Source organism: Mangifera indica, chromosome 14, assembly GCF_011075055.1.
Source record: "Mangifera indica cultivar Alphonso chromosome 14, CATAS_Mindica_2.1, whole genome shotgun sequence".
Lineage (NCBI taxonomy): Eukaryota > Viridiplantae > Streptophyta > Magnoliopsida > Sapindales > Anacardiaceae > Mangifera > Mangifera indica.
The window spans coordinates 7,516,273-7,543,547 of record NC_058150.1 but is presented as its reverse complement, the minus strand read 5'-3'; the positions used below and the strand labels follow the sequence as shown (position 1 = coordinate 7,543,547).

The 27,275-nt window shown below is 32.3% G+C and overlaps 2 protein-coding genes and 1 pseudogene across 3 annotated transcripts; 1 reads left to right on the top strand and 2 right to left on the bottom strand.

Annotated features, from left to right (window-relative positions):
• Nucleotides 1-369: 369 nt before the first annotated feature.
• LOC123196023 lies at nt 370-3,781 on the bottom strand. Of its 2 annotated transcripts, none has more exons than XM_044609905.1 (4): nt 2,902-3,781; nt 2,129-2,398; nt 1,958-2,049; nt 370-1,310 (listed from the first exon to the last, which is right to left on the bottom strand). In XM_044609905.1, exons 1-4 carry the CDS (start codon nt 3,466-3,468, stop codon nt 527-529), a joined length of 1,713 nt encoding a protein of 570 aa, XP_044465840.1. In that variant the 5' UTR covers nt 3,469-3,781; the 3' UTR covers nt 370-526. The 2 variants fall into 2 exon arrangements, with proteins under 2 accessions (XP_044465840.1, XP_044465841.1); XM_044609906.1 differs by having other exon boundaries at nt 2,129-2,386.
• A 629-nt stretch (nt 3,782-4,410) lies between these two features.
• Nucleotides 4,411-4,815, top strand: LOC123196597. The gene has a single exon (XM_044610652.1). The coding sequence runs from the start codon at nt 4,411-4,413 to the stop codon at nt 4,813-4,815; it is 405 nt and encodes a 134-aa protein (XP_044466587.1).
• A 466-nt stretch (nt 4,816-5,281) lies between these two features.
• Nucleotides 5,282-7,367, bottom strand: LOC123196999 (annotated as a pseudogene).
• Nucleotides 7,368-27,275: the final 19,908 nt, after the last annotated feature.

Sequence of the window (27,275 nt, the reverse complement as noted above, 5' to 3'; positions counted from 1 at the left end):
CTATATTGTATGGAAAATGTAACTGTTAATATATATATATATATATATATATATATATATATATTAGCTCTGTCTATATAAGAGAAATAGAGATACTAGATATAAATATTAAGAGCTATATTTCCTGGTCTTTTTAACACCTTCTCCCAGTGGGGAAACGGAGCTCACTTGCAGTTTCAAGTGAGCTTGCTGAATTTGAAAAGGAACAGAAAAAATGAAACAGAAGGCATACACAATGAAAGCTAACAAGAATATATCATAAAATATAATAGATGTCATCTATACACTTGAATAGTGAAGGTAGTGAGAGTTGAAGCCATTGTGTATTGTCTAGGTTTGAACATCCCTTAATTAGTAGAATTCAGAATATAAGTGGGTAAAACTTGAAAATTGATCATGTGACACAAACTACTGACCCGCATAAGCTATAAGAATTTTAAACATATAGCAATGGCCACTGCAATTTGAAATTAGTCAGTGGTACTGAATATATCCAAGTGTAATTTTAGTTAGCTCTTACATTCATCTACTTCCCTGCAACACTTGATTCGACATGCTCAAGCAGGAACCTATATAACTTCTTCCTCAAGCTCTCTATCCTATCATTGGCCTCCAGTCCACCCTTGACCAAGCTATCCAACCATTCATTCACTCTTTTAAGCTGCCTAAAAAGACATGCAATTTCAGAACTTCCTTCTCCTCTGCTCAACCCAAATCCCATTTTTAACGAATCCTCCAAGTACTTCAAGAACCACTGATGAGAAACCAAGAGAAGTTTATCTGCTAAACTTGCTGCCTTCTTCAATCCACTTCCTTTACAGCATTCCTTTCTTTCAGGATTCACTTTCTTTTGTCTTGAAGGTTGCTGTTTTGTAGGAGATGGCACCCTGTTAACACTTGAATCAGATTTGAAGCTGCCACGGTTTCTAGGATTTGGGTTGCTTTCAGACAAATGATTATAAGAATTTAATACGTTAGGAGTATTTTCTAAGATGACAGAATGATATTTATCGCTATTTACAATTTCACTCCCTCCTGGCTTTCCGAACAAACTGAATTTGGAGAAATCGGTCTCTATAGCAGCCTGAACCCATAACATGGCGTTTCTATTGGTTAAAGTCTTCCACTCATCTGGAAAAAGACTGTCTAAGCTAGAATAAGTGCTTGACTTTGCTTCAGGAAGATTGTTGCTAATTAAAGAATTAATCACTGCTGCTGCTCTGTCCATACTCTGATGGACTTCCAGAAATTGCTCCACCAGTGCTCCAGCAGATAATTTCTGAGAGTAGTTGCACAATTCGGTAAATAATCTGAAAAAGAAAATTTCATCATTGCATATATTTCAAGATTAAACAAGGCAAAAGAATTGAGAAAAGAAAAACTCTTAAATACGAACCGAATAAATTTAAAGGAAATAATAACTGCCTCTAGGCACTAGCTAGTATAGTAGGAATAAAAGCTGCTTGTGGACACTAAATACTAACTAGTTTACTGAGAAAGGTCCCTTTTGAACACAGGAAATCTGGGGTCAACCCAATCATATAGAAATTTTGTGCAGAGGTAGGGGAAAAAAGAGAAAAAATCTTGATTGCAGAAATGGTAGAACGTTCAACTCTTGTTAACAAGTCAACATAAATGCCCAATTTAAGGGTTCAACATTGAGGTTTGCTCACACCATCATATATTCATGAATAATGATAATATTATTTCCTTATCTACCATGGATATCCGAGAGAGAGACAATGCAGGAATACATATGAATCCTATTGTTTGTTTGACATAAGCAATTTTGAATAAACACTTGGTGATTTGAGTAAATTAGGTGTACTCAAATCTTCTTTCACATCTAAGAGCAATGGAAAAGTGAATCCAAGATGCCAGATAATAAGATTAATGAAAACGTAACAAAAGTACAGCAGCAACTGGAAAACAGAAGGCAGCATTACAAGTCACATACTGCAAACAGTTTATAACAGCCTCAATAGCCGATGCTTCTTCTAGTGCTCGTACGGCAGACAGAAAAGCAACATTCCTCTGACAAACAGCTTCCTGAAGGTGTCAAGGGCATAGGAGCTCAAGATTTGGCATCACATCGGCTGGACTATTAAACATGTAATTAATTGCATACCTTTCCAAGGTCCTGAACAATAGGTGGCAACGCATCCCATAAAATCATCCTATTGGACCAAGTTTTGGGATCAAGAGGCACTTTGACAAGATGGCAAGGAACAGTTCTACCAGTTGAAGATCTGAATTCTTTTCGAGAAGGAATGCTCTTTGGATTTGGTGAAACATTATTGTTTTTGCTGCTCAACGGGGAAATAATAAAACTTGGACTCTTCATTGAAGAAATACTCTTGGAAGAATCCTTCTTATCAACGGCAACCTGCAGCAATGTCTGGTTTTCGGTAACAGAGTAGGGTCAGGTGCAAAGAGTATCAAATTGTGAAATTTAACTAATAAAACTTTCAAGTTTAGGAGAAGACAGATAAAGGTTATTTATTTGCCCCTCATTGTAATCTAAATCTCAACATAAAAGAATGCACACATAATGAGTTTGCAGGGATTTGAGTCTCCAAACAGCTACCAACTCATCAGGAGCTAACAAAGCCAAAGAATTGTCAGAACCGAGCAAACAACGTAATACGATGGACACAGACTTGAAGCCTTACCTTGACGACTCTTCCTGCGTTTATTATGTTGATCATTTCAAGAAATTCCATAGGCAAATTATGAGCTTATTTGCTGCTGACGCAAAATTGTCTTAGCTCACAAGTACATAGAAAGGCCAATAAAAGACAAATGTGTACAAAACACACTCTTAATTGCACTAGACAGGAACCTTGAAAAGCAGATAAAGAAAAAAGAATAGATATATTGTAGCGGCAAATGAGAACTTACAGAAGGTGCAATCTGTTTTGATTTAAAAGGGGATGAAATGTTGTTACCCCAACCTTTTCTGGAAAAATCCAGACTCAATCTCCTCAACTCCAACCCTTCAGGCTGAGCTCTCCCCTTCGAATCTTCAAACGCCAATCTCTTTGTCTTGGAACCCTTAACACTCTCCTTCTTGAAATGCGCAGGAGGTCGAAGCTGCAGTAAATCACTTGATACTAAATCTTTAGGACTCCCCACACAAGGCCTTCTTTTAGGAAGGGCTTTTAACCCACGAACCACAGGCACTGGGGAGCCCGAATCAAAGCGCGAGACGTATACGAACTGTCCCAGCTGTATTTTGTCACTAAAAATGAGGTCAGCGTCTTGTGGAGAGATGGAAACATAAGCAGAATGGAGAGAGTCAGAGAGCTTCAAGAAGAAGCCTCTGCTTCGAAAGGGGTCATCGTCGTGTGAGGGAATGATCTCGATGACTTGAAGAAGGGGAGAACGGTGGTCTCCGATAACTTTGACGTTGTTGTTGCCGGTGTTCTCCAGGAGCTTGGAAAGCACTCCGGGTGTTAAAGAAGCCATGAGAATGTAAATGCTAACAAAAACAAAACAAACCAGAGGTTAAGATGGGGAAAGAGATAGAGAAAACTGACTCTCGAATCTCAATGAGGGCATTGGGGATGACGCATCTCTGTCATTTTCCAGGGCTTGGAAGAAGAGAAGAGTGGGCAACAGGACGCGTATGGTTTGTCAGAGCGAAAAAGCAGGAGTTTGCACCGTTTGCCCAAGAAAGAGAGAGAGAGAGAGCGCGGATTCCAATATTCATCCTGCTGCTACCTATCGGAAACGACAAGTATACTATACCAACAAGATTCTATCTTTTTACATCTTACAAGCAAGCAACAACACTTTCCGGTTAAAAACCAACTTTGCAAGGCAGTCTTGTGTCTTCGAAGTTAGAGGCTAGAGCTTCTGTCCTTGCTTAGTAGGCACCACATTCTAGTTCTTCGTCAATACATGTATGTGTATATATATATATATATACATACACACATCAACATAGTAAGCTGAGGATGCATATAATTACAATATATTAGCTTCTAAAAGCATACCAGGCCAAAGGTAATATTAGTAAACGCTTTGACTCCAAATGAGAGAGCAAAGGTTCTAATCTTTTCGTATAATCAGTTCTATGTAATCTGGCTCAAGTAAAATTTTTTGGCAACAATGAGTGCGAACGTATCTTTTATTGTTGTCAAAATTAAGTGAAATGTGATACACTAACGACCCAAAAAGTGTTACTAATTACCAAATTACAATGGTTTGGACCATCATTATGTTAATGTTTGGTACAACTTCACCTCCTGCAAAACGTTTAGGCAATGGAAAGAGATGGACAATACGAAAACCCACTTTTCACCTCTAATTCTATATCTTAACTGCCCCTTAATTGTTTATTAAGCAAGCCCATTTTTAACTCAAGTGATCAGATCACAACAACATTCAATCAGGAATTAAGCAACAATGGGAAGTGAAGGCAATCTGACAACTAAACCTCGTTTTGATATTACCATGTCAAAAAGAACCAGAAAACCAGTATTCCATGATGATCCTGCCACCATGGAGAATCCTTGTAAAGTTGGTGTTCATCATGTGGAAGAAAAGAATAATGATCATAAGAGTTTGAAGCAACTGATAAATGGGGACAAGAGCAAAAGCAGGAATTCACTCGGAGAACACTTCACAGAAGAAGAAGAAGAAGAAGAAGGGAAACAGCTTCAGTTGGTGAAATTGCAGCAACAAAAAGGAGTGAAGCTGAAAAGAATGGTTAATCGTTACGTTCAAGTTTTAAGTCAATTAATCAAGGTGAAGCGCGACCCATCTACTGTTCGATCCACCAAAAAGCCTCTTCTTCGTATAAATGTGTAGAATTTTTATGAAACACAGTCAGTTTGTCATCTGCTTCCCTTAGTTTTTGTTTAATATACTTCTTCATGTATCTGTTGCTGCAAATATTCTAATCAATTCTTCTACAGGAATCACTAGTATATTCTTTGCATTCCACTGACAATATTCTAATCTACATGTCTGTTTCTGCTGTCATATTTTATTTTTGTGGCACAGGCATCCCATAACACACATGTTTGCACATAATCTCAAAGCTATTGAAGAAATAATGTCATCAACCAACTAAAACTACTGCCATCAACTTATTTTTCTTTCTTCTGGCCAGGGATATAGCCACCAAGCCTGCCTGGGGGAGTTAAGTCAGATTCTGAAGCAAATACTTAGACAAACTCAAAATCCTGAGGTCAACTCAAGGTATACTAGAATCCTGTATTCTAAAGGCATACACAGAATCGCTAATATTCCATTCCAATTTTACATATTGCATGATTGAACAAGAATGATATTCTCCACCAACTTTTCAGAATTAATTTATCTGTTCTGTAACATTGAAACATATATGAATGTTTCTCTAAACAAATTTATCTAGGTATTAAGATATACAAAAGTATTTCATCTTTCCAACAAAGAATTGCCAAGGTCAATTGCTTTCTTTCAGATGATAAAAAAAGAAAAAGGCAACGCCTTCTACAAGTTGTCTATAGACAGCAAATTGGCTCCTTTTGCACTTCATTCCAACAGGGGCTCCATTATAAGTTTTGAATAAGGAGTATGTAGTTTCATGGTGAATGCGACAACCACTCTAACAAGAGGACAAAATGCTGGAACAAGACCCAAACCATACCTTGTAACCGAAATATATGTAGTACTTGTTAAGCAGTTCTCCAGGAATGTTGGTGAAGAACCTCAATAAAAACTTATGATGCTAAATGCAGTCATGCTTCTAAGTAAAACAAGGATTGCTACACCACAAAATATCCAAATGATGCCTCCAGCTGAATAGAAAGCCTTCAGGCGTTGGCCAGTCCATGCCATCTCCTAAATACTCATATCTGATGGTTACATTTTTTATTAGTATTATTTATGTACATAAATCCTGTAAATAAATTAATGAAGCAACGAAGTATCATGAAGAGGAGCTGAAGAAGAATGGATACAATGAAGCTGCACATGTAGATGATGGCAGGAGCCTAATCCCATCAATCAGACAACATAATTAGCATAGCATTCAACTCCCACATTATAAAATAAGATTGTTAAAATTCAAATGCTGAAATGATGGTCACCTAGCAGTGCTTTAGTTGATTGGGCCATTGGCGATTCATTAATGACAGAATGCAAGATATATCTAGACGAGGGGAACCAAAAAAAATCAAATTGATGTGAGATATTTACAGATCATTTACCAAATATTTGCATATCACTTTGCACTACATATAGGCAGCTAATATTAGAAGCTGGTTTTCAAAGTAAACTGCCCACAGAAATGGAGTTCCCCCCAGATTCAGACCTGTGAAGCAAAGATTCCTAGTCTGATGAGCATATAAACAAGAGCCATTTGACAGAATAAAGTTTTCTTGAATCAGTACACCCATGAAATCCTTGTTTATCTATTTCCTTGTACATCTATCCTTTAATCTACATAAAAAAGAATTGTATACCTCAGTTATTTGGTTCCGAGAAGAAATATTCCCACGAAGCAGCATCCAATAGAAATAGATGAGAATGCAATCCAGCAGTACAGCTCATTGCTTTGTATTAACAATCTTGCCCAAAGGAAATCTCTTAACTACATATATAGAAGTCTTTAAATAAGCATATATGCGTGATTTTGAAGATAAGCATGTGTATTTATACTGCTCACACCAAAAACTTTTAAAACAATAGCATATAGGCTGAAGTTGGCTGCCTGAAAAACATTTAGATTAATAGAACATTCAATGATGCTGAACAAAGTTGGGAAGAAAACTGTATTGCAAAATTAGTGAGGAAAGAGAAGAGAACCGTTGTAAAAGCATTGCGGCATTTTGTCAACACTACTCTGCTAGTTGAATTCAGTGTGATGCAGTTTACCATTGACCTTCAACAAAGAAATTATAATTCACAAAATATGTAAGCATAAGTAATTCACATAGAAGGAAAGCTTAGAGAATGTGTGTCTTCTGTCTTGTTCAGCTACCCATTGAAGAGGCGGAAAAGAGCTCCCTTGGATGGATGTCAATGTCCCACCCTGTTTAATGTAATGATCTCTCTATAATACAAATAAACTCTTCATTTCAGTCCAAAAGGAAGTAAGATGTTATGATGAATCTTATGATAGAAATAGAAACTACTATGAGAGACAACCTGAAGAAGACATCTTACTGGGTTCTATCTAACAAAGATTAAGATTGCCCGCCACCACCGACTATTAATATTATTAGATGTGTGAAACTTGCGTAGCAGCCCAGCTACATTAAAGATGACAGCGAAGACCCACTATGAGATAGTTTCCACTCTCAGTGAAAATGTAGCATGGATTTGACAAGGCATATGCAACCAGCGAAAACTGAAGAAAATGAAACAGCAACCATACAGATCCTGTTGCATGTCGTTATACCCAAACCTGTCTATCTTTCAAGTTTAAAAAACATATTAAAGTATTAAAAGGAAAACAATTAACAAAATATGCCGTTATACCCAAATGTGAAAGAAAAATAGAAGATTCATAAAATTTCAGAAATTTTAGTTATGAAAAAACACAATCTGGAAATAAAAGTGCCCATATCAGTATAAAGTACATGTGAGTATGGACTTTAAACATATAATATAACTTCACAAGATGTATGCTCCAGACATTCTTATCTACCTCTGAATAAAATTGTTAAGTGATTCTCCTAGATAATGCATTCACTTGATAACATTCTTTTTTCACAGAATAACAAGTAGTACAGGAAACAATCCACTAATACAGAGTTCTGACTAGGCCTTCTCTACATCATTCTGGACAAGAGTGTTTGTAAAACAATGTTTTTAAATAATTATTTGCTAGGAACTGTTGAATAATTCAAACCTGTCAGTGAGATTTTTCTAAGTTCAACCGTTTTATTTAATTTCTATTTGTTAGAATGCGTAGCCAAAATAGTTGAGATTTTTTAGCAAAAATGTCTCCTATTTTGTAAGGCCTATTAGCCTATAAAACCAAGACCTAATGTTGCATTTTAAGAAGTGCAGAATAAAAATAAATAGCCACAGTTTAAATTCTAGTTAGTCTTATTATTTCAATTAGTCTTATTCTTTTAATATTTAGTTTGTGAGCCAGGTTAGTGGGGTGAGTTGTCAAGTCACCAACACAGAAAAAGTTTTGTGAGCTTTATGAGTCCATATAGTGAAAACATGAGAGTCCAAACAAGAGGTAGAGAGAGTTAGATAAAGAGAAGGATGACACTCACCAACAATAGCACTGTTTAACAGGTTCTAATTTTCAACGGCACCAATTATCAATTTTGGGCCATGAAAATGAGAACCTTGTTTAGGTCTCAAGATCTATGGGATTTAGTAGAGATGGGTTTTGAAGAACTTGTCGATCCTAGCAAGCCCTAAGATTGACAACAGCATAGAGGAATGAATTAAAGGAAAATAAAAAAAAAATGTCTAGGCTCTGTTTTTCATTCAACAAGCTATGGATGATGCTCTATTTCCAAGAGTGATAGGAGCAAACACTTCAAAGGAAGCATGGGATTTACTTTAGGAGCTATATCAAGGTTCAAGCAAGGTCATAATAGTGAAATTACAGACATTACAACTAGAATTTCAGAATTTATTAATGAAATCCTTTGACTTAGTGCAAGGTTTCTCAATCAAAATTTCAACCATTGTGAATCAAATTAGGGCATTGGGTGAGGGGTTTCTAAACAAAAAACTGTAGAAAAGGTTTTGAGAAGTCTTCCACCTAAATCTGATCAAGTGGTTGCAACTATTGAAGAGTCAAAGGACTTTTCTAAGTACTCATTGGTTGAATTAATAGGTTCTCTAGAATCTCATAAAGAATGGTTGAAGGGATAAGCAAGGGCATTGGTGGAGCAAGCCCTGTGGGAAAAGGTTGAGATGCAAAAGAAGATTGAAGACTCTAAAAGAGTTGGTTTTGGTAGCAAAAGAGGTCGAGGATGTGGATATGCTAGTTGTGGAAAAGGTTGCAATAGAACAAATGGCCAAGAGAAAAAGAAAAGCCAAGGTACCGCCAATTCTTTTCCTATTTGTCCTCATTGTGGTAAAACTAATCAAATTGGAGAAGGATGTCGGTTTAAACTAGAACATGATAAAGTTTTGTTCAATGTTACAACTGTAAGAATTTTTAAAAAATTGTCTAACAAAGAAGCAAGCTAATTTCCATGAGAGAAATGATGAATGTTCAATAAAGTGTGGTAGTTAGATAAAGGTTGCCATAATCATATGACTGGGAACAAGGACTATTTTGCGCAAATTGATGAATTTGGTAATTTGGAGGTGATAATGGGCAATAACACTCGAGTTGAGGTATGTGGTTTGGATATTGTCTTTGTGGGTTGCAAGATTGATAGGAAACTGATTCATAATGTAACGTATGTGCCTAACATGGTTCAAAATCTATTAAGTTTGGTTTAGTTGTTGAAGAAAGGCTACTATGTTGTGTTAGACAATGATGAATGTTTGAATTATGAAAAAAAGAGTATGTAGCTATTGTTTTCAGTCAAAATGACCGAAAATAAAATTTCTCCTATTAGTTTCTCATAACCCAATCACCTTAATCTTGTTTTCAAAGCTTCTAGTGAAGATTCAGTGTTATGACATTGAAGATTTGTATATCTCAACTACGATAGGTTACAACTACTATATAAGAAGAATATGGTGTCTGACATTCCATTTGTGCTAATCAAGGATAACAATTGTGAACCTTGCATTTGGGGAGGCATCATCGTGACAAGTTTCCAATGGTCAAATCTTGGAAAGCATCTAAGCCTCTCATGATTATTCATGTTGACATTTGTGAGCCCATGCAAGCACCTTCACTGAGTGGAAGTAAGAAATTCTTATCCTTGTTGATGATTTGCAAGGATGACTAAGGTATACTTTTTGAAAGGAAAATCTGAAGCATTTGATAGTTTCAAGCAATTCAAGACTTTAGCTAAGAAACAATTTGGGAATTCAATCTTGAAATTGCAAAATAATCATATGTGCAAGTTTATGTCCTATGATTTTAATATGTTTTGCAGAAATTATGGAATAAAAAGATAATTGATAGTTTTTTATACACTTTAACAAAATGGTGTAACGAAGCGAAATAATCATACACTTGTTGAGACAGGCAAGAGAATGTTGATAAAAAATAATCTTCCAAAAAATTTTAGGCTGTAGCAATGGCAACAATTGTATATTTCCTTAATCGTTCACCAAAACAAGCAATTGCCCATGGAACTCCTTATCAAGCTTGGAGTGGGAGAAGGTCAAATGTGAGCCATTTTTTAATTTTTAGATCAATTGCCTATGCTTGTGTCCCATCAAAATTGAGAAAGAAGCTAGATGAGAAAAGTGAGAAATGCATCTTTATTGGTTACAGTGAAGCAACGAAAAAGTATAAACCCTTTAATTTTATTACTAACAAGTTGATTATTAGCCGAGATGTCAAATTCAATGAAGATGAAGCTTGAATTTGGAAAGATGATTTTGAGACAAATTGTGATGATTTTGGAGCAACAAATGGTGATTATTTTGAAGCAACCAATTATGTCCCTCTTGCTCCTTTTACTGTGGATTTTACCTTAAATTCTCTTACAAGAAAGGTAAGAGATTTATCATATATTTATTCCTCATCTGAAATTGCTAACTTTGCCTTAGAGTCTTCTTGTTTTAAAGATGCAATTGTGAAAGAAGAATGGATCAAAGCAATGGAGGAGGAGATTGCTACTATTGAAAAGAACAAAACATGGAGCTTAGTTCATTTGCCAACAGGAAAATAAGCAATTGGTCTTAAATGGATTTACAAATGCAAGTTCAATTTAGATGGTATCTTATAGAGAAATAAGGCACAACTTGTAGTCAAAGGATTTGATCAAATCCCTGATATCGATTTTTCAGATATTTTTGCATCTATGGTGAGATTTGATATGGTGAGAACAATTCTAGTTTTGACTGCTCATAGTGGTTGGCTTGTTTTTTAATTAGATATAAAATCAGTTTTCCTTAATAGTGATTTACTTGAGGATGTTTATATGGAACAACTTAAAGGCTTTAAATTAGAGCACAAGGTTTACAAATTGCACAAAGCACTATATGAGCTCAAGCAAGCTTTTAGAGTCTGGTATAGTAAAATTGACTCTTACTTTGTAGATAACAATTTTTACGAAAATGCAAGTGAACCTACTTTGTATGTTAAAACTTATGAAAATGAGTTTTTAGTGGTGTGCTTGTATGTTGATGATATGATTTACATTGAAAATTCAGTTGAAATTATGAAAGTCTTTAAAGAGTCAATAATAAGAACTTTTGATATGTTTATTTTGGGTTTGCTACATTATTTTTTGGGTATTCAAGTTATGCAATATGAAAATGGGATTTTTATCTGCCAAAGAAAGTATGGTACTAATCTCTTGAAATTGATTGGCATATCAAATTGCAAAGCTGCCAAGACATCATTCAACACAAATGACAAGCTTTCCTTGAATGATGGAGTTGAGAAAACGGATGAAAAACATTTTAGGAGTATGGTAGGAGGGTTGATGTATCTCACACACACATGACCAAATTTAATGTTTGTTATGAGTCTTATTTCCAAGTTTATGTATAGTCCAAGCAAACATCATCTTGGAGCAGCTAAAAGGATTCTAAGATATGTTCAAGGAACAATAAACTATGGCATCAAGCATATGAAGGGCAATTGCAATATTTTTATTACATTTAAAAATAATGATTGGGTTGGATGTTTAGAGGACAGAAAAAACATATCAGACTATGTTTTGTGTCTTGGGTTTGAAACTACTTCATGGATGTCAAAAAAGCAACCAAACATTGTCTTATTAAGCACAGAGATTAAGTATATGATTGCAATAGCTACAAAATCTTAAGCCATTTGGATGAGATAAATTTTAGCTAATTTGAAGTAGAAACAAACAATAGTTTTCTGTGACAACAAGTTTGTCATTTCATTATCAAAGAATCTAATGCAACAAGGGAGACCCAAGCATATTGAAATACACAATTATTTTTATTTGAGAGCTTGCTACTAAAGGAGAAGTCGAGTTACAACACTGCAATACTGAAGAACAACCAGCTAACAAATTCACCAAAACATTATCTAAGATAAAATTCAAAAAGTGTCGAGTTTTGATTAGTGTTTAACCAATCAAGGGGTGAATGTTGAAAAATTCAAACCTGTCAATGAGCATTTTATGAATTTATTCCTTTTATTTAACTTCTATTTGTTAGTATGCGCAATCAAAGTAGTTGAGATTTTCGAGCAAATATGTCTCATATTTGTAAGGACCATTAGCTTGTATAACTGGGACCTAATATTGCATTTTAAAAAGTGCAAAATAAAAATAGATGTCACTGTTCATGTCCTATTTAGTCTTATTCATTCAATAGGAACTCACTCAAATCACCCCAAATAAAGTCACACAACTAACACACAAAAACAAAATTGATCTCCAATTTCCAATAGGTAAAACAAAACAACACCAAAAATGAAGTAACCTTCCACTATACTTTATATATTCTCAAATAGATAATTTCATATATACGAGAGACCTGTGATCTCCACTTGTAGCTATTTGAGAGGTCAAAACTCTCCCTAATTTGTCTAGCTTTTAAGAGGCTAGACTCTCTCCTTCAATCAGTTAAAAGTTGTCCAATCTTACTTTTATCCTTTTTTATTCTATCTTTTATAATTGGTCATTTCATAACTTCTCTTAAATGTTTCATAACTGCCTATATATATTTCACCAAAATATTAGTCCTAACATTATTCAATACCAAATTTTGAAAAACCAAAAAATAACTTTTTGGCCAATATTATGAATGAAATATATATAACATTTTCTTTGAAGATGATTTCTTGTCTTCGTTGATTCATATAGACGAAGATGATTCAACTTCATTTAAACGATTCATCGTAATCCAAATGAAGTATTGTCCTCTCTGACAAGGAGATAAAGGGTCGAAGGTTGTCAAAGAGGGAGAGGTTACTTGAAAAATTAAAACCCTAAGGGAGGGAATGCAACTTTTTAAAGTTTAATTATGGAGAAAAATTATTAGTTTTCTAAATTAGCAAAAAATATATATATATAAATTTTTAGAGTCTAGTTGTAAAATGACGATTTTACCCATGCCTCTAATCAAAATTCTAACAGAACTTAGGTCATGGGTGAGTGTTTAAGCTTTTCAATTATTGCGGGTGTATTTTTGAGATTGAGCTAAAACTTAAGTGGGAAATAGTCCTTTGGCCTATTGTTAAATTGAATGTATTTCCTCGAAAACAAAAGCATAAAGCACGAAAAAGAGAATAATAATATATATACCTATTTTAAGTGTACAAATAAGTACACACTTTTGTGTGTCATTATATGATTAGGTATTATTTTATTTTTAATTTAAAATCACTTAATCACATAATAACATATATTTAGTGTGTATTCATTTATATATTTAAAATAAGTATATATAATTGTTTTAAATAAAAATATATAGTTATAGCCAGATATTCGCCCATCAAAAGAACCCTTAAATCAACCTATTCTTCATAAGATATGAAATAAGGGCCACAATCAACCAACCATTTATCATTTAGCACAAGGAAGCACCATTTATCATTTAATAACAATGGTTTTGTAGTTGAGACTGACTTGGGTTATTTAGGCCTAAAATAAGCCCAATTAGACAGGAGTCCGGGTAGCCCTCTTGGAAAATATTTAATTTGTACCATTTCTCTGTAATATAGATAGAAGAATATTTTATTAACTTCATCTGATTCAATTTTCTTAATTTTTATTTATCACGCATGACCACAATTACAAGTTAATAACAATGAATCCAATATGTAATTCTGCCTTGATATATTCGTATAGAGTTTACAAATTAATAGAACTACCGAAAGTAGTTGGGTTATGGATGAGTATTTAAATTTTTGAATTGTCACGAGTGTATCTTTAAGATTAGAGTAAAACTTGAATAAGAAATAGTTCTTTAGCCTTTTTTTAATCTATTAATTGAAAAAGGCTAGCCTTCTCCTTAACCCTTAAGATCTGTAGTCATCTGCTCTTTTTGGTATGCTAGCTGGGCATGCACTGAATTTGCCAAAAGCACAACTAGCTACTTATGGAATATAGCTTAAGTGCTAAGTAAACTCTTTTTCCATGCTTGTCACTCATTGAATTCCTAAATTATAAACAATCACCCAAAACTCAATTCCTTTTATCCCAAAAAAAAAAAATAAAATTCTAAAGGTAGAAATGTACAAATGTTATTTCCCTGACCAAAAATTTAAAAAAATTAATGCAAATACAAAACCTTGTATAAAAGCCCAAGATAAGGTGATCTTACTAGAAATACATTAGGTAGGGCAAGATTGCACTTTTTTATGCAATTTTAGGGTCCAGCTAAATTGTTGATAATTAGGGTTGAATTCGAATTAAGTTGTTTCAATCTCATTTTTCAATTTGGTTTAAATGAGCTCGATTTAAGCAAACTCAAGTTTAAGCTCAAACTTGGGAGTGTTAAGCTCGTTAAACTCCTGAACTTGGAAATACTCGATTCAAATTAGTTAAAATATCGTTTTGATCCAGATATATTAAAATAATATTATTTTGATTAATTTTGATTTAACTCGAGCACGATTCAATATTATAGTCAAATTCAAGCTTAACTCTCTTTAAAATGAGAGCAAATTTGAATTGTTTTAAAGGAGAGTCATTGAGCTCGAGTTTAAACTTAAACTAAATTTTTTTAAGTCGAATTAATTTTGAGAGTTTATGTTTAATTTGATTTAAATCTGCCCTACTAATCATCATAGCTAAAATTAATATAATAATTTTGATCATTAACCTTTTTAGACATTTTATTAGAGTCCTTTCTATTAAGAGTTAAAATTTGAGGGGAGTTTATAATTACAAAATACAATAGATTAAGACCATAGGGAAGAGTTGTCAGATTGTATAATAATTCAGGATTATTCAATAAAAATTAGATAAATACTAATTAAATATCCGAAAAATCAAATAAAATACAAATGTTTTTGTGATTTTGTGTCGTTTGAAAATGTCAGATTCTAAATTTTGAGATTGCCTGGATGGGACGGGTGGCTTCGCCGGCTGGCTAAATTTGCATGGAAACGTTGTTGGTTGTTCATAGGCACTGTTTTGTTTTGCGCTTGGCGCTGATGGAGTGGATTTTAATCATGAGGCATACTTTATGAGTCCTGATTATTTGAAGATGATGTGGCGAAGGATTGATTTCCTACGAACCGATCTTTAGATGGGCTACAATTTCGTCATCATGGTAGCATTTCTCTCTCTCTCTCTCTCTCTTTGAAATAAACAAGTGCACAATCCCATAGAATATTCATTTTTTGGGGATTAATTTACTCCAACAGGATGTTAATGCGGGAAAATGAGTATTTTTTATTCAAGTTTTAATCTTATCTCAAAAGTATCCTTACTTCTAATGTAAAACTCAAACGCTCATTTATTTTTAAACTACAGTTAAGTTTTTCATTAAATATAGGGGTAAAATTATCATTTTACTATTTACATTCAAATTATATAATTTTATCGTATTTTTTCTCTCCGATTTTAAAAATTAACTTTTATCCCATCCTTAAATTTTAAAAAATGACTTTCACCCCCCTAAATCCCTAATTTTTTTTCACTTTTCCTCTGCCCACCAGCGACGACATGGTTGGAGAGAGAGTGACGAGAGTCATCTAGATTTAGATGATGCTCGTTGGCCTTCACTGAATGACACTTGTCGTCCAAAATGGACAATAAAACGTCATCCAAAATAGATGGCTCTCCATCGTCCAAACTGGATGACTCTTCATAGTCCAAAGATTTGGACGACGAAACGTCGTCCAAAGATCTGGACGATCGTCGTCCAGAGGTGGTTGACCTTTGGAGGAAAACTTATCCATCGTCATCGGAAAAAGTGGTTGTATTTCAGGGGAAAAAGTGAATTTTTTAAAACTTAATTTATGGGACAAATGCTAGTTTTTCAAATTAAAAAGAGAAAAATAAGATAAAATTTTAATTATTTAATATTATTGATAAAATGATAAATTTACCTCTTGATCTCAACATAAAATATGTGGGTAAGTCTAAATAGATTAAACTTTAAGTAGATATTTAAGTTTTTTTATCAGAAATGGGTATACTTTTGAGCTAAGAGTAAAACTTGGGTGAAAAATAGTCCTTTTCCCTGTTAATGCTGATGTGATGTGGCTTGACCGGCCAGCCAAGTCTCCTTACTTTTTTCATAAAAAAAGGTAATTAGTCCAATAAAAATTGAATTTAAAAGTTGGCACATTATTTGAGGCTGCACATCTGCAAAAGATGGTGAGCATAAGAAAAGAAAGACTTAACTGGGTGAGTTAATGCTTAGTTTTGTTGGGTGAATTTGAATTTAAATTTTTTTTTTTATATTTTAACTTATATATATAATAAAAATATATAACTATAACTATAACTATATATATATATATATATATATATATATATATATATATATATATATATATATATATATATATATTAGCTGAAATAATTAATAAATTCCTTACTTTTGCGCCCTACCTTTTGTATAATGAGATATTGTTTTTTATTTGTGGGGTGAGGCATGCTCCACCTGTCCACCACCATCTCAGCCTTTTGATTATTTTACATATCCTGATGTTAACCACCCATAAAATGTCAAACTTGTGATAACACTAGGAGACTAAACCGGCACTAAATTTTACCTAAACCATTCTTATATTAATTAAATAATAAAATTATATGTATAAATTAGTATATAAATAATAATATATTATTATATAATTAAATATTATTTTATTTATAATTTAAAATTATCAATTATATGATACTATATTATTTTATGTATAATATTATTTATAATTAAAAGTAATATTTATGTATATATATATATATATATTTTATATATAATTATGTAAATAAATATTATTATATTTTTAATATAAAATTATTTAAATGATTTGTATAAGTAAATTGTATTTAAAAAATATTTTAACACATAATTTAATCATAAAATGGAGACCGAGAAAGGCCTCGTGACGAATAAAATTTAGAAAATGCGGACAAGAGCTAGACTTTACACGATGGGTCACCTCAATATCTGAGTCATGGACGGTGGTACGTGGCAGCTCTTCTTTAGTAAAGTTGAATCTCAACCCACCGTCCCTGCTGGATTGTCAAAAGCAAGTATCTTTACAATTTAAGTAACATAACATACATATGACTCTCTCTATATAAATCTCTCTTATCTTCACTATGTTCTCAACCGGTAAAAGAGAGAAAAGCTAGCATTCCACGTACAGACATGGCCAATTATTCTTCTTCTCCTTCATCAGAAGCTCCCATACCAGTACACCTTTTTTTCTTCATGTTGACACTGGTGATGTTCATGGGATTTTCATGGTACATAAACTACGAGCCAGTGATCGAGGGTATGTTTGATCAACTGAAGCTGTATCTCATAATGTCTCCTTTGGTGATCCTGCTGGCAGTGCACTGGCTCTCTAACCATGAAACAAGGTTTTCACACTTGATTCCATTCCCAGATAGAGACTCTTTGCATAGAGCTGGAGGGACTCCTTGGGGCGTCGGATTTCTGCTCGTCCTTCTGCTTTTCATGATCTCTTATCACTCTCAATTTCAAGAACGTTGGTTTCCACTTTTAAGCAGATGATGTTTGTATATCTGAATTTCGGTGTTACTCTTTAAATTTCTTATGTATAAATGCAATATAACTATATATATATGTATTATAAGTGAACAATTTGAGTCTCCTCTTTTCTTAGTTTTTTTTGCTAATTCTGTGATCATTTCAGTCGAATATGCTGATAAACTTCCTCCTCTTTCCCTTCGAGTATTTAAATTTCGGTTTTCCATTTCTATGTAACATCCGAGTATTTATAATATTGTTGTTCATTTCTATGAAATATTTTTGATCTAATAGTATGATTCATTATCAAAATATTATCCACTTTATACATCAATTTATCACAGTTTTATTTTTTAACTTTACAATCTAAAACACGTCTTAACAATTAAAAATGACTATTTAACTATTTAAATCCTTCAATTTTTAATTGATGTAGGATACACAAACAACATACAGACAGATCAAGCATTTCTTTGATATTTTGTTAAAGTGAGATTTGTCTAAAGATATTACATCTTACTTGCAGTTCAATATGATGAATAACTTCAATACATTATTACCGGTAAAGCAAATTGAAATAATTAATCAGAATATAAAGCAATGAAAAATATGACTTCACCCTCTTTTACCTTTAAGAAAAGTTGAGTCGAGATATCTTTAGTTTGAGGGTTTGGTAGGCTTTACACAATGCCATTAAGACTGTCGGCTTTGAGGGAAAAATAGGCATGGGTTAGGTTTGACCAATTCCATGCCCGGGCAAAAGATAAATAGTCATTTCTTTTGTCTTCAAACACAGGAAGCAAGGAGAAAAAGTTGTTCAATCTGTATTGAAGATTCTTTTAAGATTGTAGCATGGTCAATGTTGGCTTTATGAGATAACATAGTATTCCCTTTCTTTTCTTTTCTTTTCTCTTGTTGAGTAATTAAGCAGATTGTGGCTTTATAACAGACAGAATTGTTATCAGCTTTGGCTTGTTACCAGATTTTTTGTTATTTGATTTATTTGTCTTTCTTTCTTTGTCTGTAATTCTAAAACCTCCTGTGTATATTCTCTTTAATCGTCCAAGTAATATGGTGAAACGTTAAAGGATTCCTTCATGGTATTAGAGTTGATTTAAGGGGAGACCACCGCTAGTGAGCTAACCAATACTTTGTAGTATCAATTGATAAGTTACTCCGATGGCCTGGAAGGTCAGTTGGTGGGTCACTTGTTGAAAGGGGCAAGCTACTCAACTTGGAGTAGGGTCGTGACAAATGCTCTACTGTTGAAGCACAAGATGGTGTGGCAAACTTCCAAAACAACCACACCATGATCATGATGAAGAAAATTGGATTACATGCAACTAGAACTGGTAATTTTTAACACAATACTACACGAAAAATATCAAGTTAGAATTGAGTTTTTTGATATGAAATTTATTTCGAGGTCAACTTGATACGATTTCAAAATTAAATTAGGTATTATTAGGATTTATACAAAAGTAACCTAGCACGACTTAAATCGGCACTAATGTTTTCGAGAAATATCATTTTAATATATTGCATAGAATTATATATTCATATAATTATAATTACTCATATTATTATTTATTTTTATTTAAATGTTTTATTTTATTATTAAGTAATAAGAATTTGATTTGATTAGTCAATTATAGACATATTTTTTAAAGATTTTACTTATATTATAATTATATGTTGTATCTTTATAATAAAAATTTGAAATCTTTATATATTACATATGGTTGTATTTTTGTTTAATTATAATTAATCATATTGTTTTTTACTTTTATTTAAATATTTTATTTTATTATTAAGTTGTAAGAATTTGATTTAATTAATTAGATTATTGATGTATTTTAAAAGTCTTCATATGTAAATTTTTAGACTATTTGTTAATAAGACAAAATGTTATATTGTGCGTTTTATTAATAATAGGTTGGGATAATTTGGTGAATAAATTAAAATAATAAAAAAATTTTGAAAAGTTAAAACAATAGATAATTTCGGATTAAATTGGGTCAGATCGGATCAACTCAAATATTAAAGGGTTTGGTTAAGGTTAAAAATTTTTGATAGGATTTTAATTCAAATCGGGTTAAAGTTGAAGGTTTTTGACATAAAACCCAAATTAACATGATATGAACACGATCCGATAACACCAACTGCCAAGTCTACATACAACTCAATGGGTATGTTTGTGATCTTAAATTCCTCGAATGAGAAATCGCATGACAACGTGATGTATCATGACACCGCACGAGCCTTGTGAAAGGAGTTGGAAGAACGTTTTTCAGAAGGAAATAATCTAAAAATTCAACAGATCAAGAGATCGATAATCAATACCTAACAAGGAGATATGACGATTTCTACATATTAGGCTAAAATGAAAGGTTTGTGGGAGCAACATGGTTAGGGCTGGATTCGAGCCGAGCCGAGCTCAGCTTGCAGCCAGCTTGGGCTCGGCTCGGTTTTTTATGGCCTGCTCGAACTCGACTCGAGCTGAACTCGGCTCGGCTCGAGTTCGGTTCGGCTCATTTACGGCTCGATTCGATTCGTTTTTCATATCAAAACGGCATGGTTTTATATATATATATATATGAATCAAAACGACATCGTTTTGTATAAAAAATTAAAAAAAAAATCTACCGAACCAACCCAAGCCAACTCGAGCTGGCTCGGCTCAAGTCCAGCCCTAAACATGGTACATTTACAAAGCCATAAAAGCCGGAATGTAGAGGTTGTACGTGTGGAACGAGAACAATAGAGAAAGAGAAAGAAAGACTCCACCAATTTATGATGGGCATGAACAATGCATATAGTGCAGTTTGATCAAATTTATTATACAAGGATCCATTACAAAGCTTATCAAATGCGTATTCCCTACTGACGTCAAAGGAAGTCACAACTGGAAGGTTTTCCATGGGAGAACCTGTTGCGTTTAAAGTGAACTTAGGCAGATATAGAGGAAAAAAGCAAAATAAAAAGTCAAATTGTGACCGCTGTAAAAATAAAAAGTCAAATTGTGACCATTGTAAGAATTAAAAAAAAAATCAATCACATCAAAGAAAATTGTTTTAAAATTATAGGGTAAACTTTAATTCAAAATATAATTTAATATGAATATACATAGAATATAGAATACTAAATTTTTATATTAAATTGAGTATAAAATTAATAATTAGGGATATAAAAAAAACTATTTGAGTCATATTTCTGAAACCAAAGATCTTCAAAAATCACCTAAAACTTGAAAATACGTTATAATAGGTCTTTCACTTCAGAAACCTCTTTATGACAGCTATGAATGGGTAAGTGTATCAAAATTAGGTTTTGGATTGAGAACTTAATCTATTTATAAGAAATTATTTGGACTCTCTCATTAAAAGTTTAATAACTGAGGATTCACACTAAACCGTTTACCCAGATAAATAACTTTTAGGGGGCATTTGATTTGGATAATGTTTTATTACCAAAATAGAAAGATTACCTTGAAGATAAATTACTTAAAAGATTACTAAGTATAAATGATTATTATGTTTGATAAAATTTGGTAGATATAAATAATTATTGTGTTTGATTAAAGGTAATATTACTAGTAAATTATTTTACTTAAATACCCTTAAATATAATTATTTTTATATTATTTGTCATATTAATTAAAAATAAATTTATTTTTGTCTCAAAAAATTAATAAATAATAATATAATTATAATAAAATCAAGATTACCTCGGTAATCTTTAAATACCTAAGGTGAAAGTGGTAATCAGATTACCACCTATATTACCTATCATGTCAGTATTGATAATAAAATATTATTGTAATTTTTTTTTACTGACAAACCAAATAATAGAATAAAAGATAGATTACCAAGATAATCTTAAAAACCGTAAACCAAACGCCCTTTTAAGTGTATTAGGTATATTTTTATTAATTATTTAAACTCATCTGTAAACTGGTATTAGACTATCTAATTCTCCAATTTTATAAAAATAAAATATAATTAATGTTAACCCATATAAAAAATTTCTACCATATAGGGTACCTAACAAATTGGTCACAGAAGAAAATGAGAAAACTACAACAGATGCAACAATTCTTGAAGGAAAATAGATCATCCAACGACAAAAGTCTCCTGCAGCAAACTTGTCAAAGGAACAATTTGATCAACTATTGACTTTGTTGGCGAGTGAAAATAAAGCTAGGCCCACAATGAATTCAATTGGTAGCATGACTATAACAAGGTAGACAATTGATGATGGAGTATCCGATAATATAAGATCAGATGTGACACTAATGTAACAATGCCAAAAATCAAAGAAGCCTAAAAAATATTTTTTTTTTCTGATTCTACCTTAAATTTCAATAAAAGTGTTAATTCTTGTGATGTATGTCACCATGCAAAACAATGTCAAAATACTTGTCATATTGGAAATAATAAATCAAATGACATTTTTTATCGCGTTCTTATTTTATATTGGGGGCAAGATATTATTAGATAAGATCGATATTTGTATTTTCTTACTCTTGTTGATAATTACTCCTAAAACACTTGAGCTTATATGATGAAAAATAAAACAAAAGCACTCATCTTTTTCGAGAATTACGTTAAGATGATGCATACCTAGTTCGGTGTGTGAATTAATATGATATGATAAAACAATACGCTAGACTCATCTTAGGAGCTTCAAGAGATTCTTGCAGGACAAAGGAATGCTACATCTAACTTGTCCTCACATACTCCATCAGAAAACATATACATCCTTTTGAGATGGTAGCATACTGAATAAGCCTCTAACAAACCTCAAAGTTAAAAGGGTAGTCTCTTTATCAGGTTCCTTTTAAAGAGAAGCCCAAGTATGACGATTTGGGCAGGGGGACCTGGAACTTTGTTAGGGTAGGCCTATGCCTATCCTCAATTTAAAATATTAGAAATAAGAATTATACTTGACTTTAAATAAAACTCTAACCCTAGTAAGAATTAAATTAGTTTATTACCTAAATATCAAATTTACGTAAAAACTCATAAAACCATTTGTCAAGTTCAGAATGTTCTGATTTTATTGGAAGAGATTTTTTTTTCCAGCAAGGAAAGATCACAAGATCAAACCACCCTCTTTCTTTGCTCTTTGTTTTCAATAGGGTTAAATCCAAATCAAGTCAACTTGACTCAGTTTTCTTTGACTCGAATTTGTTTAATTTGAATTTAAGCCAAATTAAGTCAAAAGATTCAACTCATTTTTTAAACCGAGTAAAACTTGAACTAGGAAGTGTTTGGTTTGATTCAGCTCTAATTCAGTTTGAATTCATGACTCAAATCGATGATTTAAATTCATTATTTGGTTTCACTCAAATTTATAGTTCGAATCGATAATTTAAATTTATAATTCGGTTCAACTTAATTTTATAGCTCGAATAAGTGGTTTTGTTTATTATTTGGACAAAACGATCACATTTTGTTAAAGAGCTATAAACTCGAGTCACAAATCCAAAACATGAATTTGAACCATTAGTTTGAGTCATAACCAAGCCACAAATTTAAACTATCAATCCGAGTCAAGAATTTGAGTCAAATAGAATCAATTCATTTTTTATTCAAACAAAACTTGAGTCACCTTTAATTTTGGTTCGATAAACTTGAGTCAAACTTAAATCGAACTATTTTTTATTTGAGTCAAATTCGAACTAAGGGTATATGATTATTTGATTGAACCGAACATAATAAATTTTTATTTGAGCCATCCTTTATTTTTGTTTAATGAACTCGAGCCAAACTATTTTTTATTTGAGAGGAACACAAGCTAGACTATTTTTTATTGAAGCCATAAATTTAAACTACTGATTTGAGCTATAGATTCGAACCAAACTTAAACCAAATCAAACTAATAATTTTTTTATTTAAGTCAAACTCAAGCCACCCATAATTTTTTATATTACTTCCTTTGTTCAATATTTTTTTTTTTTAAGTTTTCATTAGATGATTGATAAATAATAGTGGAGGCGTGAAGACCCTTTTCAACAAAAATCATTGGTTTACCACTGCATTTGAGAGTCTTTGGTTTTTTATGTTATGCCTATAACAAGCAAAAACTCATGGACAAGTTTCATCCATGATTTTTGTATTTCTACGATATAAAATTGAAAAGAAAGAGTATAAGGTCCTTGATCTTGAGACAAGGAAGATTATGGATTTTAGAGATATGATGTTTAATGAAAACACATTTCTGTTCAGTAATAAGAAATGTGAGGAGGAAAAAAGTTCATATGGGGTGTCAAGGAAACGATTATTGTTGAAGAATATGATGATGAAGAGACAAAAATGATTTTTTTGACAATGAAGACAGCATGAATGTTGAGCTTGAAGAGATAGAAGAACCAAACATAAGGAGGAGGGAATATATGAAATTAAGCCTAGGGGAAGGCTCATAAGGGAAAAGAGGACTCCCAAACCCTTCAAAGATGGTGTATTACAGTGTTACCATGAAAAAAAGCCCTTACAACAAGATATCTCATATGAGAACATTACTTGAGGTACACAAGGTAAGGACACAACATCCTCATCTATCATATGCCATTCTACACATGTTTCACCCGATATTGTAGATGAGACTGTGAGCAGCTTTGAGTAAGCCTTACAAAGTTTAAGATGTTGTGAGGCAGTGAGTGGAGAATTAAAAGCTCTAAGTTACAATGAGACTTGAAGCTTAGTTAAACTTCCGAGAAGAAAAAAGGTCAAAAGATCAAAATGGATGCACAAGATTAAGTACAACCCCAATGGATAAACAAGGTTCATTACAAAAGGCTATAATCAATTTAACAATCAAATGGAAGCCCTCAATTAGAATGAAATCTTTACATATGTGGCGAAATTTGCAACAGTAAAGTGTTTACTTGCAGTGGCTACTATTAAAGTATTAGAATTACATCAACTGGCTGTCAACAGTGTTTTTCTTCATGGAAGCATAGATTAGGAGGTATACATGAAAGTATCGTAAGGTCTTCCTAATCAAGAAAATGGGCTTTGTGTGTAAACTTGACAAATACTTACATGGCTTGAAGCAAGCTTCAAGAGACTTGTTTGCAAAACTTTCTAAGATATTATCTAGGATAACTCATTGTTTATCATGTCAAAAGGTAATAGTAAACAATAAAACTGTGTACAAATAATGGAGAAAGATGTGTACAACTTAGGAATACCTCCAACTTTTCTTCCAGGTTAAAGATTTGGGGGCACTTAGTTACTTTCTCGAGTTATAAATGAAACAAATTAAAAAAGAAATCTATTTGCATCAACATAAATGTGCAAAGAAAATTATAGACGAAGTATAATTTGAGGATGTGAGGTCCGCAGAGACTGCAATCTCTTTGCATAGAGCTGGAGGGACTCCTTGGGGCGTCGGATTTCTGCTCGTCCTTCTGCTTTTCATGATCTCTTATCACTCTCAATTTCAAGAACGTTGGTTTCCACTTTTAAGCAGATGATGTTTGTATATCTGAATTTCGGTGTTACTCTTTAAATTTCTTATGTATAAATGCGATATAACTATATATATATTATAAGTAAACAATTTGAGTCTCCTTTTTTCTTAGTTTTTTTTGCTAATCCTTTGATCATTTCAGTCGAATATGCTGATAAACTTCCTCCTCTTTCCCTTCGAGTATTTAAATTACGGTTGTCCATTTCTATGTAACATCTGAGTATTTACAGTATCGTTGTTCATTTCTATGTAATATCTTTGTTCTAATAATTTGATTCATTATCAAAATATTATTCATTCGATACACCAATCTATTTGTTTTTTGATTTTACAATATAAAACACGTCTTAACAATTTAAAATGACTATTTAACCATTCAAATCTTTCAATTTTTAATTAATGTGGAATACACAAACAACATACAGATAGATCAAACATTCCTCAGGTATTTTGTCGAGATTTGTCTAAAGATATTACATCCTACTTGCAATTCAATATGATGATACTACTTGCAATTCAATATGATGAATAACTTCAATACATTATTACCGGTAAAGCAAATTGAAATAATTAATCAGAATATAAAGCAATGAAAAATATGACTTCACCCTCTTTTACCTTTAACAAAAGTTGAGTCGAGATATCTTTAGTTTGAGGGTTTGGTAGGCTTTACACAATGCCATTAAGACTGTCGGCTTTGAGGGAAAAATAGGCATGGGTTAGGTTTGACCAATTCCATACCCGGGCAAAAGATAAATAGTCATTTCTTTTGTCTTCCAACACAGGAAGCAAGGAGAAAAAGTTGAGTAAATGGTTCCTATTCAATCTCTATTGAAGATTCTTTTAAGATTGTAGCATGGTCAATGTTGGCTTTATGAGATAACATAGTATTCCCTTTCTTTTCTTTTCTTTTCTCTTGTTGAGTAATTAAGCAGATTGTGGCTTTATAACAGACAGAACTGTTATCAGCTTTGGCTTGTTACCAGATTTTTTGTTATTTGATTTATTTGTCTTTCTTTCTTTGTTTGTAATTCTAAAACCTCCTGTGTATATTCTCTTTAATCGTCCAAGTAATATAGTGAAACGTTAAAGGATTCCTTCATAGTATTAGAGTTGACTTAAGGGGAGACAACAAAATTAATCTTGACCACCGCTAGTGAGCTAACCAATACTTTGTATTATCAATTGATAAGTTACTCCGGTGGCCTGGAAGAGCAGTTGGTGGGTCACTTGTTGAAAGGGGCAAGCTACTCAACTTGGAGTAGGGTCGTGACAAATGCTCTACTGTTGAAGCACAAGATGGTGTGGCAAACTTCCAAAACAACCACACCATGATCATGATGAAAAAATTGGATTATATGCAACTAGCGTTGGTAATTTTTAACACGATACTACACGAAAAATATCAAGTTAGAATTGAGTTTTTTGATATGAAATTTATTTCAGAGTCAACCTGATAAGATTCAAAATTAAATTGGGTAATATTAGGATTTATACAAAAGTAACCTGACATGACTTAAATCGACACTAATGTTTTGAAGAAATATTATTTTAATATATTACATATAGTTATATATTTATATAATTATAGTTACTCATATTATTGTTTATTTTTATTTAAATATTTTATTTTATTATCAAGTAGTAAAAATTTAATTCAATTAGTCAAATTATAGACATATTTTTTAAAGATCTTATTTATATTATAATTATATATAGTATCTTTATAATAAGAATTTAAAATCTTTACAGATTACATAGAGTTATATTTTTGTTTAATTATAATTAGTCATATTATTTTTATTTTTATTTAAATATTTTATTTTATTATTAAGTATATAAAAATTTGAATTGATTAGTTAGATTATTAATGTGTTTTAAAAATCTTCATATGCAAATTTTTAGTGTATTTATCAATAAGATAAAATGTTATATTGTGTCTCTTATTAATAATAGATTAGGGTAATTTAATAAAGAAATTAAAACGATAAAAACTCTTTGAAGAGTTAAAGCAATAGATAATTCTGGGTCAAATTAGGTCAAATCAGGTCAACTCAAATATTAAAGGGTTTGGTTAGGGTTAAAAAATTTCAATACGATTT